Raw genomic sequence first — 14,503 nt, 5'->3', positions numbered from 1 at the left:
TTAATTGCCATTGGGTACCTCCTGGGGGCAGGAGGGGGCCTGGGAGCTGCAGCACTGCACTGTGACCTTCAAAAAGCTGGCTGCAGCAACCCCAGTGCGCTGAACCTCCTGCAGCAGCTTGATGCACAGCCCCGCCCTGCACTGCGTGGACCCATTTGGATTGCGCGACTCACAGCGCTGCGTTCTGCCACGCTGCACCCAGGCGGGCTACACAACCCTGCACTGCAGCGTGCAGAACTGCACGGCCCTGCGTTGCTTTGCACGCTGCGTTTCTCTGCACAATGCTGCTTCGATATGCCCTGCATTGCTCTGCACTGCGCGTCTAGATCGGCCGTCCCCTTACCACGCTACCTTACATTGCATTGCATTACATCGCACCGCTAGCCATCGCCTTGCTCTTCCTTCCCTCCCTGCCCCTCCCCCGTCGGGAGAGCCTCACCCAATCAGAATAGCCTGTCGCCTCCGCCCCGCCCTCGCCCGTTATCTCCGCCCGCTCATTGGCTGGCAGTACCTCCATGGCGACGCGGTAGATGGGCAGCCGAAGATGGCCGCCGAGCCGGGCGGCGGGTGCCGCGGTGCCGCTCCTCGGCCGTTGCTCGCCGCGCTCACCGCCGCCCTGCTGCTGTGCTGCGGCTGTGCCGCCGGCCTTTCCCCCTCCTTCTCCTCTTCGTCCTGTCAGCACCGCGTGCCCGGCCGCGGGGAGGTGCGACCGGGGGGCTCCTCGGGCGGTGCGGGGCGGGGAGGTCGGTGCGAGGGGTCGGTTGTTCGGGCTCGGCTCGGAGGGAGCGGGGCCGCAGCACTGTGCTCCTCTCGGACAGGTGGTCTATCGGGTTCCTCTGAGGGAAAGCCACGTCCTGAAGAGAAGCGTGGATCAGCATCTGAGGATTAAGATTATATACGACAGGAGCGTTGAGGGGTGAGTATAGCATTGTGCTGCGCTTTGTCCGCGTATCTGTGAGAGGAAATCCTACTGGCAAAAAGAAAAACTTTTTTTTTTTTAAATATAGTTTGCTGCCGGAGAAAAGACACCTTATAAAGGTATGTGGCATTTCTTCTTTCTTTCTTTCTTTCTTTCTTTTTTTTTTTTCTCTCTCCTTTTTATAAACGATACACACTGGAGAAGAGAAGGCTCCAGGGAGCCCTGAGAGCGACCTTTCAGTGTCTAATGGAGGGCTGTAAGAAAGAGGGGGACAGGATTCTTAGCAGGTCTGTTGTGATAGGAAAAGGGAAATGGTTTCAAACTAAAAGAGAAGAAAAAGACTGAGTATAAGGATAACATTTTTTGCAGTAAGAGTAGTGAAGCACTGAAATGGGTTGCCTCAAGAAGTGGTGGATCTCCCAACCCTCGGAGGCATTCAAGGTCAGGCTAAACTCAGAGCACCTGATGGAGCTGTAGGTGTCCCTGTTCACTGCAGGGGAGTTGGACCAGGTGACCTTTAAATGTCTCTTCCAACTTAAAAGGTTCTGTGATTTTATAACCACTGAACTGCGTAGGAAGATGTTAGGAAGTCTGCATCTCTGCTGTTCTAAGCCACAGCACCTAGCATGTTTCATGTACCTTGGTTGTTAAAGCTTGCAAGTTCTGTCTGCACTTCTACTGGGTTACTTCTGGTTTTATTCTATTTAGAACAAACTTTTCCCACAAGCTATCTCTTACTTGGAGAAGACTTTTCAAGTGCGCAAATCCACAGGTACTATCTTGCTAAGCAGGTATGTGAACGTTTGTTGAAAGTCTAATTGTAATTGGTTTTTAACATTACATGTAAACTTTAAAAAAAGAATATAGTAAGAGCACAAGAAATGCCCTGGCTCAGACCAGTGGTCCCTGAGGCTCAGTGGTGGTGGGTGATGCTACCTGAGGAAAACGTACAAACCTTCCATGATCAGCACCTGTATTCGGAGATGATAAAGAGCATATGTGCTGCTTGTTTCCTTTTTAGTCTACCCCATTCAGGGACTTATTCCTAATCTTTCCTTGAACCTGTAGAATACTCCACTAACAACTGGAGGCATTGTATCTTCTGGATAGCATAACTAATGCTTTTCAGCTTGAAAGTTACAATACCGTGTTAAATATTTGTATTATAGTGTTATTGGATGCTGTAAGACTGTGCTATGCTTTCCTTTTAAACTCTAAAATGGTGCTGTCTGTCTTTGATGTTTGATTGAAGGCAGTGTGCAACGAACCAGTATTTGAGGAGGAAAGCTGACCCTCACAGGTACTGCCGAGGGGCCTGTGCCAACCACACACGATGTGGGCCTGTTATCGTTCCAGAAAAACACCTTCAGGTACTCTGAGCTACCTCGGTGCTTAGCTTTTGAAGTACTATTGGTTATGGAAACTACTGAAAACATTAATGTTGCTCGCTGTGCATAGCTGACCATTCACAGGCAATGCTGAGTATAAGTGACTGTACAGCAATGGCTGCGTATGCATGCTGTCTGTGAGCCAGAATTTTCTAATTGTTATGGGAAACAAAGTGTGCTAATTTGGGGACATCTGGCTTGGCAAGCCCCTCTTCTCAATCACAAAAGCTAGTCATTTGTAAGTCGTTCCTTGGCTCTGGTTTTATTTAGTGTTGTTGCAGGGAGTTTTCTCATCTTCACCTGTCCTAGGATGGGGCTTATTCTTGGCCTCAAGCTAGCTGTAGTTTGTTAATACAAAATTTCTGCCATAGCTGATATGTTTTAATGGTTCCAATCTGAACATTGTCAAAGCAATGCAGGGTGTACAATCAGAATGAGCAGCTCTCCGATGTACCTGACCAAGAAGGGGTTCGAGATGCTGACTTTGTCCTTTACGTCAGTGCTCTCACCACTGAAAGGTGTGGCCATGAGAACATCATTGCATATGCAGCCTACTGCCAACTGGAAGCTGAAATGGACAGGCAAGTGTTCTCTCTGCTACAAACTTTTATAAAAATTAAACTTGGAGCTCATGTATGGAGTTTGTCTACTTGTGTTGTGTATAGGATAACAAAGTAGAAGTCATTGAAATAAAGGCTAATACTGTAAATCTATGTAAAGCCAGCAATGACTGAATAAAGCTTAACTTTATTTAAGCAAAACTGAGGTATTTAAATCAAAAGTAATCCTCCACTGTTACTGCCTGAACTTTATCTTGTGATCCTACTTCTGTTGTGGTAAATGAATTTGCTGCTATTTTACTGAAAACAATTATAAAACTGTCTTGCAGGCCAATAGCAGGATATGCTAACTTGTGTCCAAACATGATCTCAACACAACCTCAGGAATTTGTTGGCATGTTGTCTACAGTGAAACACGAGATTATCCATGCACTGGTAAGGGTTGATGTTATAAAATGCATTTCCCTGAAACTTGCGCCTACTTCTTCTTGGAAGAGAAGATGTCTGGTGAGGGTAAAGCTCTGGCTTTGCCAATTTCAACTCGTGCATTAATTGCTTTGAGGTGCAGCACTTTAAGTGTGCCTGCTGCAGATGTGAACACTTCCATGGCATTGGACTTGGTGTGTGTGTGAATGTCTTTCCAAAGGTTCCTACTTGCTTTACGTGCAGGGTTTCTCTGCTGGACTGTTTGCATTTTATCGTGATGATGATGGAAAACCTTTGACAGCAAGATATGCAGATGGACTCCCTCCTTTTAATGAAAGGTATTGATTGGTTTTGGACCTCTCAGTACACTGAAGGATGTATCAGACAACCTGAAGACATTCTTGCTGTCAGCCTGTTGAAAAGCCATCTTAATACCTTTGTATTTATTATGTTCGTACTTAAAAAAGAAATGAAATTATATTAGTCTTCCTTTACGTTGTCATTAAATACTTGCCTTGTAATGCATAGGGATGATAGCAAGGCAGGATTTTATTCATCAGAAGGCTTGTAGCTAAACATTAGAACTACCCATGTTTTCTGAACACTTTACCAGATTGGATTTTTTTGTAGTCTGTTCAATGTGGGTGCATTGAATTCGATGCTGGTCACTCTTTTTTAAAGTGTGTATTTTTCATTGTTTGTAGCTCAGCAGAAATGACAGTGCTTGTAGGCTAATGTGTGATGATAATGTTGTTGAATAAAAAATTTGCAGTACATTTTTGATAACTGCAGAAAATGTGTCTTGAGTCTGAAGGCATAAGTAGTATTAGTAGCTAGTCATCTTTCTTGATAGTGCATGTAATAAACGTGTACCTTACAAAGCAGAAGTGTTACAAAGTCAATGTAAACTTCACAAAGAATGAGAAGTAGAGATTATTCTTCATTCTGTTTTTTAATGGAAATGAAACTTTGCATAGTTGCAGGTATTTATGGGAAAGATGTGTAACTAACAAACTCTTCTTACAGCCTAGGTTTGTATCAGTGGAGTGATAAGGTTGTTCAGAAAGCAGTGAGGTTATGGGACGTTCGTGGTGGCAAAATGCTGCGCCATGCTGTTCATCTTCTGACAACACCTCGTGTTGTTGTAAGTGTTAAGATACACTTTGCATGTGAAGGTTACTATCACATTTTAGTGTTATGAATAATTTCTACTTTTGTAATGCTATTCATATTTGGCCAAAAATCCACTTTGTTTTAAATCTAATGCAGTGTATAGGGCAAAATTCTGCTTTTTGGAAACTGGTCATGTTGGCCAAACTGCTCAGAGCATAGCAGTGCCCATAGGTGCTGTCACACTGGCAAAGGCCAGGTTTCGTTTTTGTAATGCCTTTCAAAGTTTCCAGACCTTCTGGAAAACGTACTTCTTCACAAAAAACTAGTTGACATACACAAAACTTCATTTGCACCCCTCCCCATGGTGTTCCTCAGAAACAGGTTATGGTGGTGGTGCTAAAAATAACAATGTTATTTTTTTTTAACTTAGTCTTTTGCACTCACACAGTATTTTCACTTAATTCTGCTGCTTTATTCTTCCAGGCCTTAACGTCTTGTTACTTCTGGAAGATAAGTAGGCAAATTGATAAGTAGGCTTGGTGTTGGGGTGCCAGTTGGCTTAGTAAGAGAAGTATTTTACATTAGAAGGGAAACAAGATAGTCAAAAGAAAATGCTGAAATAGTTTCATAAGATTATTCAAGAAGATAAGGAATGTATATGACTGCTTCTCTGTGTTTTGAGAGTTGTGTTGAAATGTTTTCTTTCTAGGAAGAAGCTCGGAAACATTTTGATTGTCCAATCCTAGAGGGAATGGAGCTTGAAAATCAGGGTGGCATGGGCACAGAGCTCAATCACTGGGAGAAGAGGTTGTTGGAGGTTGGTGCTAATATTAGAAATAGAAAAGCCTGCTGCTCCTTTTTTATTTTTGGATTTATAGTGATACTTACTGGAGCCTCAAAAACATGACTGTGTCAAAGCTCACTGAAATATAGCAAAAACAGTGCTTAACTAGAAACAATTTTTAGATTAATCTATTTTTATCTCATTACTAAATCTCAGAATATGAGTTTGAGATAACTGCTGAAAAATGAAATGTCCCATTTATCTGCTGCTTGCCCTTTTGAGAAGGAATCATTTTTAGTGGAAAGGGGCTATTCCTTTGACTCAATTCAATTGTGTCATCCAATTCATTATCTTTGATCATTCAGTCTGTCACTGTCTGGATTTTGTCTTCACTTGTGTGTCTCATTAGGGGAAACTTTTCCCATCTTAACTCCAGAACCTTATCTGACCAAGGAAATGCTTCCCTCCTGATACCTAAGCTTGTTTTTATTTATAACACTGAGTAATGTGCTATTTTGGGCAGAGATGCACCATCTAATCATAGTTGGTGAACAATATTGTAAATGCTTTAGGACAGACCTTTTCATGGAAGAAAACTTGAAAAAATCTGCAAAAGCAGCTGAATGAGGATAATCTAAAGAGCTGGATTGTCTATAATAAGGGACTGGAACTTCCAATGACCCTCCATGAGTGGCTGTAACATAAAATGCTTTTTCATAGTAAGCCATTTTCTTAATTAATGATTTTTCAAGAGCTTACTAATAGTATCTGGTGACTTTCAGAATGAAGCTATGACTGGATCCCATACGCAGAACCGAGTGTTTTCCAGGATCACCTTAGCATTAATGGAAGACACAGGGTAAGTGTTAATATGAATGATAATGGATTTTTTTTTTTTCTTCAACTGTGTTGTTTGCTTTACTTGATGCTAGTTCTCAGATAACTGTATTTTCATTTCAAAATACCTTTGCAGGTGGTATAAAGCAAATTACAGCATGGCAGAGAAGTTAGATTGGGGCCGTAAAAAAGGCTGTGACTTTGTAATGAAGAGCTGTAAGTTCTGGATTGATCAAAAGAAACAGAAGTAAGTCTTTCAAAAAAAAAAAAAAAAGAAAAAAGGGTAGTAGTAAGCAGGTGCTTTATATTTGCCCTCTTCAAATGAAACTCAGCAAGAAGTAATATGTAAAGAATGTTCTTTGAAGTATCTTCAGAATGCACTCGAGAGAGCATGTGAAATGTATTAAGACCAGTAGTACTTTACCCAACAAATACAGAGACAGACATCTTAGAATGTAGAATGTGTTTGCTCTTACTGTAAGAGAACTGTGCTTTGGAGTGCAGGGGAGAGACTTAAGCAACTCTTGTAGCTTTGTCATCTTAAATTGCAAATGCAGCTAGCAGTGTTTTGCTTTGCTGGAATTTATTTAAAGCACCAAAAATGTGTGTTACCCACGTCAAAGCAAATCTTTGTTTGTTTGTTTGTTGCAGTACTTATAAATTTGCTCCCTGGTGGCCTTGTTTGGTTTGTAAACATTTTATTTCAAGGTTTACAGAGCAATGTCATTGAAACTGAGTGCATTGTGACTTTGTTGGCAGACTTGATGTTCTTGAAATTAGGAAGTTCATAACCAGACAAATAGTGTTACCAGCTCATAACAGACAAGATACCCCTGCTTCTTTGTGGTTGAACAGGTGTGAAGGAGAGCAGGAACAGACAGCTGACAAAATGTGTAGTTATGTTACAGAAAGCAGTTAATCTGATTATAATTATTTTTCTTTGAGGAGGCAACTCATCAGTCCATACTGTGACACTTTGAGGAGTAACCCTTTGCAGTTAACCTGCAGGCAGGACCAAAGAGCAGTAGCAGTGTGCAACTTACAGAAGTTTCCAAAGCAGTTACCTCAGGAATATCAGGTATTGTGGATCTTACTTTATCAAATAAATAAACATTTGCATTACTGTGTTATGCAGTCAGGAGTCAGGTGCATGGGTTTTTTCTGTTTTTTTTTTTTCTTTTTTCTGAAGTGGTAGATGAGAGTAGATATTGTGAAAAATGACTGCTTAGTTTCTTATAAGAAGTATAAAGGCCTGAAATAAAACCTTGTGACCTTAAGAAGATGGTAAGGATGTTGCTCATCTGTTTAAGAAAATCTCAGATGATAAAGTTAGTTGTAACAGAAGCTTTTCTTCACCTCATCTGTTGCCTTATGTTACTGCATACTAAGGAATTTGTTGTTTCATCCCAGCTATAATTACAAAAAGGGACAGGGGGCAGTGCAGGACACGTGGATCCCAGTGTGTTGTTTCTGTATTCTTAAGTACTTTGGGCTCATCTGGCTCAGGGGTATTATAAGTGTCTGTTAATAGCATTCCTGAGAAGTAATTGATGTTCTTACAGCTGTACTGATATGTTCTATTTAAAAACAAACAAACAACCCAGCTGTAGGCTTGTCTTTGTACAAACTGCTTAGCTACCTCTTTTGTTTGGCAGTATTTTGACAATCTCAGTGGAGTACCAGCAGAAGACTTGCCTTACTATGGTGGCTCAGTAGAAATTGCTGACTATTGTCCCTTCAGTCAAGAATTCAGTTGGCATTTAAGTGGTGAATTTCAACGCAGCTCAGACTGCAGAATAATTGAAAACCAACCAGGTTAGTTTTCAGGGCTTTAATGTGGTATTTAAGAGACTGCATATGTTTATTTGGAAAGGTCTCGCTGTAATCCAAACTCACTGGGTGTGAAATTAGTGTCACACTGCCCTGTGTGCTGGGGTGAGAAGCATAGCACAGTTACCTGGTGTATTCTTTCCAGGTATACATGAAATACAGAAATTGCATAAGGGTTGAAAGAAATTATCCCTAAATGATCCAAATGTAAGACAAAGGTTGTGGGTGGAGGGTTGATGGATTGCTTTTGAGTCCCTGAAAAAAAAATTATACTTTCCACCTTTGTAGTCTTTTGTCAAAGCAAGGAGACTGGCAGATTGCCAGAGCATGGGTCTGTCTCCTGGAATAGTCCCTGAACTCTGAATATTGCAGAGCTGCAGAATCCTGTAGGATATTTGTTACTCATCTCTGCAATTCTCTCAAAACAAAATGAATAACACTCCCTCTCCTCAAGCCAGCAGTTACAACTGGCTCTCTCAAACATATTCATGTGCTTCTTTGCACTGCATATTCAAGACAATATGATTCCCAGATTGACTAATAGTCAATGGTCTAAAAGATCCTGGAAGGAAACTGGGAATTAACTGTAGTGACATTAATTATGGCAGGCTTATTTGATGTAAATTTCCTTTTCATGTAGTAAATTGCAGTTCATTATATTTTCTCCACTTCAGATCCTACCAAAAACTATGGTGCAGAAGAATATGGACCAAACTCTGTATGTCTGATTCAGAAATCAGCTTTTGTCATGGAACAGTGCAGGAGGAAGCTCAGTTACCCTGACTGGGGTAGTGGATGTTACCAAGTAAGTGTGTATGGTGTGTGGCTTTGTTTCTTGCTTTGTTGTTTTTTTTTTTTGTTTTTGTTTATTTTTAAATAACATCAAGGGGAAAAGTCTGACATACAGTGTGGGTTGGGGCACCCGGACACAGTTCAGAATCATCTCTTCCTGTAAATAACTAAATAGGACATGTATTGAAAAGAAGTATTTTCCAACATAAGCCTGTAGTTTAGATGGCACATCAGGTCAAGCGTGCGGCCACCGGGCAGACCTGTGTGCTACCTCCAGTCTTGCTAAGGACTTCATTTGTCTTATCTCTGTGCTGCTTTTTCCTCAGCTAAGTGAGAATACTTACACTGAAATCATCTGTTGTCAAAGTGTGACTTGAGTTAAATCACTTTGATTTGTCTGCGGTAAGAAGCAGTGTGCACGTGTCACTTCTCATTATCCTCCTACCACTCAGTGACTGTCTCAACTGGAGGTGTCCCTTTCAATGACAGCACAACTGTAAAATGCAGTTTTTAGCAGAAGCAGAATTTTACTCAGTCTCGGTTGGTTATCTGTGTAATTGCATGAAAGAGTGCAGTCAGTGTGTTTTTTTTTTAAATAGTTGCTGCGAGTGCATTAAAATACTTGCAGGTAATCTATGCTGTATACAGACTGCTTCCTGAGCATCTTATTTCTCTGTTGAAAGAGTTCCCACACGCAAGAATGTATTTCCAGTAAATCATAATGCAGACCTCACTTTTATTCCTTTGTTTTCAGGTTTCTTGTTCTCCACAAGGGCTGCACGTTTGGGTGAAGGACACTGCATACTTGTGCAGCCGCTCGGGTCAGGTGTTAACTGTGAGCATTCAGATGAATGGCTGGGTGCATGTTGGGAATCTGATCTGCCCTGCCTGCTGGGACTTCTGTGACTCCTGTCCCCCAGAGCGGGATCCTCCAGCTTTGAACTTATCGAGAGCTGCAGCAATTGGTAGGTTGCCTTATGGTGTGCTGAAGTGAATCACAGAATCACAGAATGGCCAGGGTTGGAAGGGACCTCAAGGATCATGAATCTCCAACCACCCTGCCACATGCAGGGCCACCAACCTCCCCAGATCTAAAACATCTGAAAGCACTGATGATTCACATTGGTAACAGGAAGAGAGCCGTGGTCTTGCTATTCCAGGATCTAAGATGTTAAAGGAAGGTGGCATGGTGCTGAGCAGTCATACTTTTGCTTCTCGTGGCTAATACAGAAGAAATACATCTAAAACATAAATAATTTGTCGTGTCTCCTTCTGGTAATCATCCCAGGAACCTAGCTTTAGAAAATCAGATCTCTGTTCTGGGGAACATAACGTGACCTTCAAAATCTTCACCTTAGTGCAAAAGGAGTACTCATATATTTTCCTGTTGACAGTACTAATGCAGTAGTCCAGAACACAAATGGCAGGTGTTACTTTGCTTTCTGAAGGAAGAAGAAAGCTTAATTCACTGACGACCAGTTAATATTTTGTCAAGAGTAGATTCTCTCAAATGCTGACCAGTGAAGAACATTCTTTACGGTATTTCTTATTTGTGGCTTATTTTTAAGCCTTTAATCAATTATTTAATTGTTGGATGTATTGTTTCTATTGCAGTATTTAAGGAAAAAATAAACTTGTTTGGGTCACCTATAACAGGGATAGTAATATTATTTGGTTGCTCTGGATTGCTAGCTTTCAAAGCTAAAAATAAATCAGTGCCAATACGTGCAAAGACTACAGATACATTTTTGCTCTCTGGTTATTTTATCCTTGCTTTTAAATACAACATAGAAACTTTATGCTGTTTTTTTCTTTGTTTCAGACTTGTGCTCTTCCTCGTCTAGCCTAGTCGTGACCCTCTGGCTGTTGATGGCTAACTTGATTCCCCTGGTAACAGGATTATTCCTCTGCGCATAGCTCAAGCAGGGAGCAAGAAGATGTTCCAAGATGCTGCACTGCAGTGTTGCACCTCTTATTGTGGAGCACTGAGTTGTTTTGTCTCTGCAGGCAGCTGCCTTCTCCTGAGCCTCATCTCTCCTGGCGAGTAGTGGTGCAGGCAGTAGTCAAGGAGGTGCTGACAACAGCAGCCAGAGCCTGAGAGAGGTGGAAAATGTTCCATGTCATCTCAATAAGTGCCAGTATTTTCTTGAATTGCAATCCTTGATTTTGACACAGTAACAAGATCACTGTGCCAGCCTTCCTGGCAGCTTGGTCAAGATTTGAAAGGAGAACTGCTGTAGTAGAATTTGGGATTGTGGTTTGTTTGGTTTGTTTTTTTTTTTCCTTTTTTTTCTTCAGTGTAACTGGTAGCAAAGCAGCCTCAAACTGGAAATATACCTCAGTGGTTTAGTTGAAAGCCATGTGAAAATCAGTTATCATCACTGGATATAACTCAGACCTAAGCTGGTATGGGAAGTTTCTGTCAGTTCTTACATTTTACAGGGAAAAATAATGGAATGGAGTGGACCAGGTGTTGGGAATTGTTTCCACAATTCTGCAGCTTTGAGGCTTCTAAGAATTTGTATAATTTTGCAGTAAAGCATCTAGTTGAGGTTCACTTAAACCTTCATACATGCACAGAGTGGAATTTCAGAGTGATGACCAAGACAACTGTCTGGAAGTCACATTTTTGTTTAGTATGAAATGGAATATGTGAAATATTTGAATATTCTCAGAGTGGTTTGCTAGACAAACACATTTCAGTACTGATACTTGTCTGTAAAATTGGGCTAGGTTTTCTGATTTTTTTTTTCTTAAATCATGGCATTGTTTTTTATTAGTATGAGCATTAATACAGTTGTTCTCACTTTTTATTGTAGCCAGTAGCTATGGCAGCTGCAGAACCATATTGACTTCTCTCCACCAAAACTGTATTGAATAGGTAAAGAAAAGTCTAATCTGTCTCCTTCCACACCTCTTTCTTGAACCTGTAGTTGATAGTTCAGCTACCCAAATAATTGGCATTTGGATTACGTTAGAGAATCAGACACTTTGAGATACACAAGGGCATGCCTTGTTACAAAATTCATCTCTTGGGGGACAAAATCTGCTTGAGGAAGGAAATGAGCAAAGTCTGTCTCACTGAGGACAGCTGCTGTATCTAACGCTTGTGAAGATGTGTTTGTTTTTTTTTTGTTCCTGACCTTACATAATGTGTTACTAATATTGCCTCTTAGAGCCAAGGAAACTCTTTTTGATCCAACCCTTACCTCTCCTGCTGCATCGCTCTCATTCATGGGAAGGTACTCAACAAGGGAGCAGATGTGCCAAGTGCACTAAAAATACAAAGATGGGGAGAAAGATGTTACACCACTTCTTTAAGGCTTGATTCCTTTCTAAAATGAAAGGTAGAGGAATGGAAAGAATAACTTCTTTAGCTACGATTAATGTTTAATAATAGGACTTCCATTGTACTTCTAAGGACACTAAAGATTATCTTTGTGCCTAGTATATAGACAATTTATGACACTTTATGACACTGGTGAGGTGAGTAAGCTGTTACCTAAAACTGTCTGAGGGCACATGGCTGAAAGATTACACTGCACTGGGCTAGTTCCCTTCTGATCTGCAAGTTATGCAGTTTGCTTTGAGCTAAACAAGGCCTGGTTAGCCTTAATTGGTGTTTCTGAGAAGCAATACAAATTAGGGATCAAATGCTTTAAATGTGTACAAGTTTGAATCAAGAAACACTCGATAAGCAAACACCAGTAACTTTTTAAGGTGTGCACAATCAGCAGTCAGTGTAACTGGATTCCTTGAAAATGTAAAGGTTTGAGAATATATCTTTGGCCCCAGAGGTTGGTATTGTGTCTTTTGTCTGTTGTGCAATAATACAGTTGAAATGGCATCACTCAATAGCAATGCTTTTTATACTTGAAAAGAAATTATTGGTTATTTTTTCTTACTGTGAAATATTTGCACTGTTGGAACTCTCTGGTTAACTTTATAACTGTTCAACATTTCTAATGGTGTTAATTTATTGCACTTAGTATTTGATATACTGGTCTCTATGTGTAAGTGGAGTTTGTTATATTTAAGTGAATATTATTTTTATCTTCTACCCAGTTGTTTATCTCGAGGGCTTTTCTGAGCACTAACTGAAAACTGAAAGATGGCTTAAAATGTTGGTGCTTCCCTACTTCTGGATTTGGATATGTTTGAGTAAAGAAAGGCTGCAGTGCGTTGTACGTACAGGGAACATCTGTCTGCCTGTCAGAGTGCTAGCAGTCAGGTTCGGTCCTACCTGCTCAGTAGCTGCATCAGTGAATCCAGTGAAGTAAAACTATTAACGCCTTAATAATCTGAGATTTCAGTTGTAATTTCTTTGACGTGCAGCCCCTAAATTGGCCGTGAACCACAGAATTGGAAGCAACTTGTTGGGAGGGCAGATTGAAGCGGGCAGAATCCAACCAGTTCTGTCGGTGAGCTGGCGGCTGCACCCTTGTTGGAGCTGCCAGAGGATGTGTCAGGTTCTCTTTAAAGTGGCAGTGAATTGGTGGCCTGTCAGAAGGAATATCTGAGTAAAACTGCCTACCTCAGTTCTGTGTGGCGTTGAGTTCAGCTTTTAGCCTGTTGTTAACTTGAGCGGCTTAAGGTGAATTAAGTAAAAACACGCCTCAGGTCTTTAAGAGCAACATAAACATAGTAGGAAGCATAAGCCATTTTTTAGTGTAGAACACAGCTAAAATTGTAGCTTAAAACAGTCATTTGCGTAGCCTTAAGTATGGTTTCCCCAGTAGGAGTTTGTATTGGCTTGAAATAAATACAAAGTTTGCAGGCGTTTGCTTTGGGTCTTCTGACCATGTCATGGCCAGTCCATCACACTGCAACTCTTACATGTGAAAACTTTGAGGTATGGCCCAAACAAGCCTCGTTTTCACCAGGGTAGTTAGCATTATTCCCTGGGCTCTTCCTGCCCTAGGAAATAAATGGAGCGACTTCTCTACGTTTCCAGTATGTAATGTCCACAGTTTTAATGTTATAAAAGCATGTTCCGTGTTTCCTCGTGGAAGTAAATTGGTCATCTTTAGTTATCCCAGTAGTTCAAATTTTTATATATATATATTTATATTATGTATTTCAGTTAGAAGTCGAGGCAAGTCGTGCTGTAGGAACTCATTTTTCTCATGTTTCAGTTATAAGAAGGAAGGAGAGCTTTTGGCTGGAGTATGCACCAAGTTAAATGACATAGAGAAACAGGCTGCTCCTTTCCCTTGAAATGTCTTGAAGTTCTGGGAGGCTGCTCTGTGTACAGGTTAATAACTGGAATGGAATTTTGATGCTCACCGGTTGACTGTTGGTGCAACATAGCTCATTCTTTTTGTTATGCACTACTTAATTAGGGAGACTGGTGCAAATCTTCCTGCTCAAATACGTTTCAGTAGAGAGGGATGCATAAGTCCTCCCTTCCCCGCACGACCCATGCATGGCTGTGAGCTGAGCTGTGGGAGCCTGCAGACTGGTTGGGCTTGGCCCAGTGCTTGGCTGGATGCCTGCATGTGTCACTCTTTGGATCAGGAGTCTGTGTTGTTACATTCAGTGATGCCATCTTACACCATCAGACCTCCAAAGTGTAAATGTTGCCTTCAGAATGTGAAGCTTCCCTTGGAGATAAAACAACTGTCTTGAGAGAACTGGCTGACCTTGAATATGTTTCCTATTTTGGTACAGAATGTAAATGCAGAACAAACTATTTTACATAGATTTTGACTGGGTTGAGATATAAGGGCTAATTTTTGTTATTTATGAAGTACAAGTCTCCTTATTTTACTGTGTAAATGTGTCGTACAAAAGAAGGAAAAAATACGTTCAATAAAAATGTCTGTAGAAAATGGACTCTTCTTGGCCTTTTCTT

The 14,503-nt window shown here is 41.0% G+C and overlaps 1 protein-coding gene across 2 annotated transcripts; it reads left to right on the top strand.

The window, feature by feature from the left end:
• The first annotated feature begins 108 nt into the window (after positions 1-108).
• Positions 109-14,484, top strand: LMLN (leishmanolysin like peptidase). Of its 2 annotated transcripts, none has more exons than XM_085227663.1 (17): positions 109-703; positions 819-916; positions 1,008-1,038; positions 1,628-1,710; positions 2,172-2,289; positions 2,719-2,888; positions 3,197-3,302; positions 3,537-3,631; positions 4,320-4,437; positions 5,116-5,223; positions 5,973-6,049; positions 6,164-6,274; positions 6,976-7,105; positions 7,683-7,842; positions 8,532-8,662; positions 9,404-9,614; positions 10,472-14,484. In XM_085227663.1, the coding sequence occupies exons 1-17, from the start codon at positions 122-124 to the stop codon at positions 10,564-10,566; spliced, it is 2,424 nt and encodes an 807-aa protein (XP_085083789.1). In that variant the 5' UTR covers positions 109-121; the 3' UTR covers positions 10,567-14,484. The 2 variants fall into 2 exon arrangements, with proteins under 2 accessions (XP_085083789.1, XP_085083788.1); XM_085227662.1 differs by having other exon boundaries at positions 422-703; positions 6,973-7,105.
• Positions 14,485-14,503: the final 19 nt, after the last annotated feature.

This window comes from Meleagris gallopavo, chromosome 7, assembly GCF_905368555.1.
Source record: "Meleagris gallopavo chromosome 7, MGAL_WU_HG_1.1, whole genome shotgun sequence".
NCBI lineage: Eukaryota > Metazoa > Chordata > Aves > Galliformes > Phasianidae > Meleagris > Meleagris gallopavo.
The sequence above is the reverse complement of the archived record's forward strand: the minus strand, read 5'-3'. Positions and strand labels throughout refer to the sequence as shown.

Bases quoted from the DNA above. Each gene is read 5' to 3' on its own strand.
- LMLN (XM_085227663.1), top strand. From the start codon at position 122: ATGCACAGCCCCGCCCTGCACTGCGTGGACCCATTTGGATTGCGCGAC. The intron at 3,303-3,536 runs GTAAGGGTTGAT...CTTTACGTGCAG, and splicing joins ACGAGATTATCCATGCACTG to GGTTTCTCTGCTGGACTGTT. The intron at 6,275-6,975 runs GTAAGTCTTTCA...TTCTTTGAGGAG, and splicing joins ATTGATCAAAAGAAACAGAA to GCAACTCATCAGTCCATACT.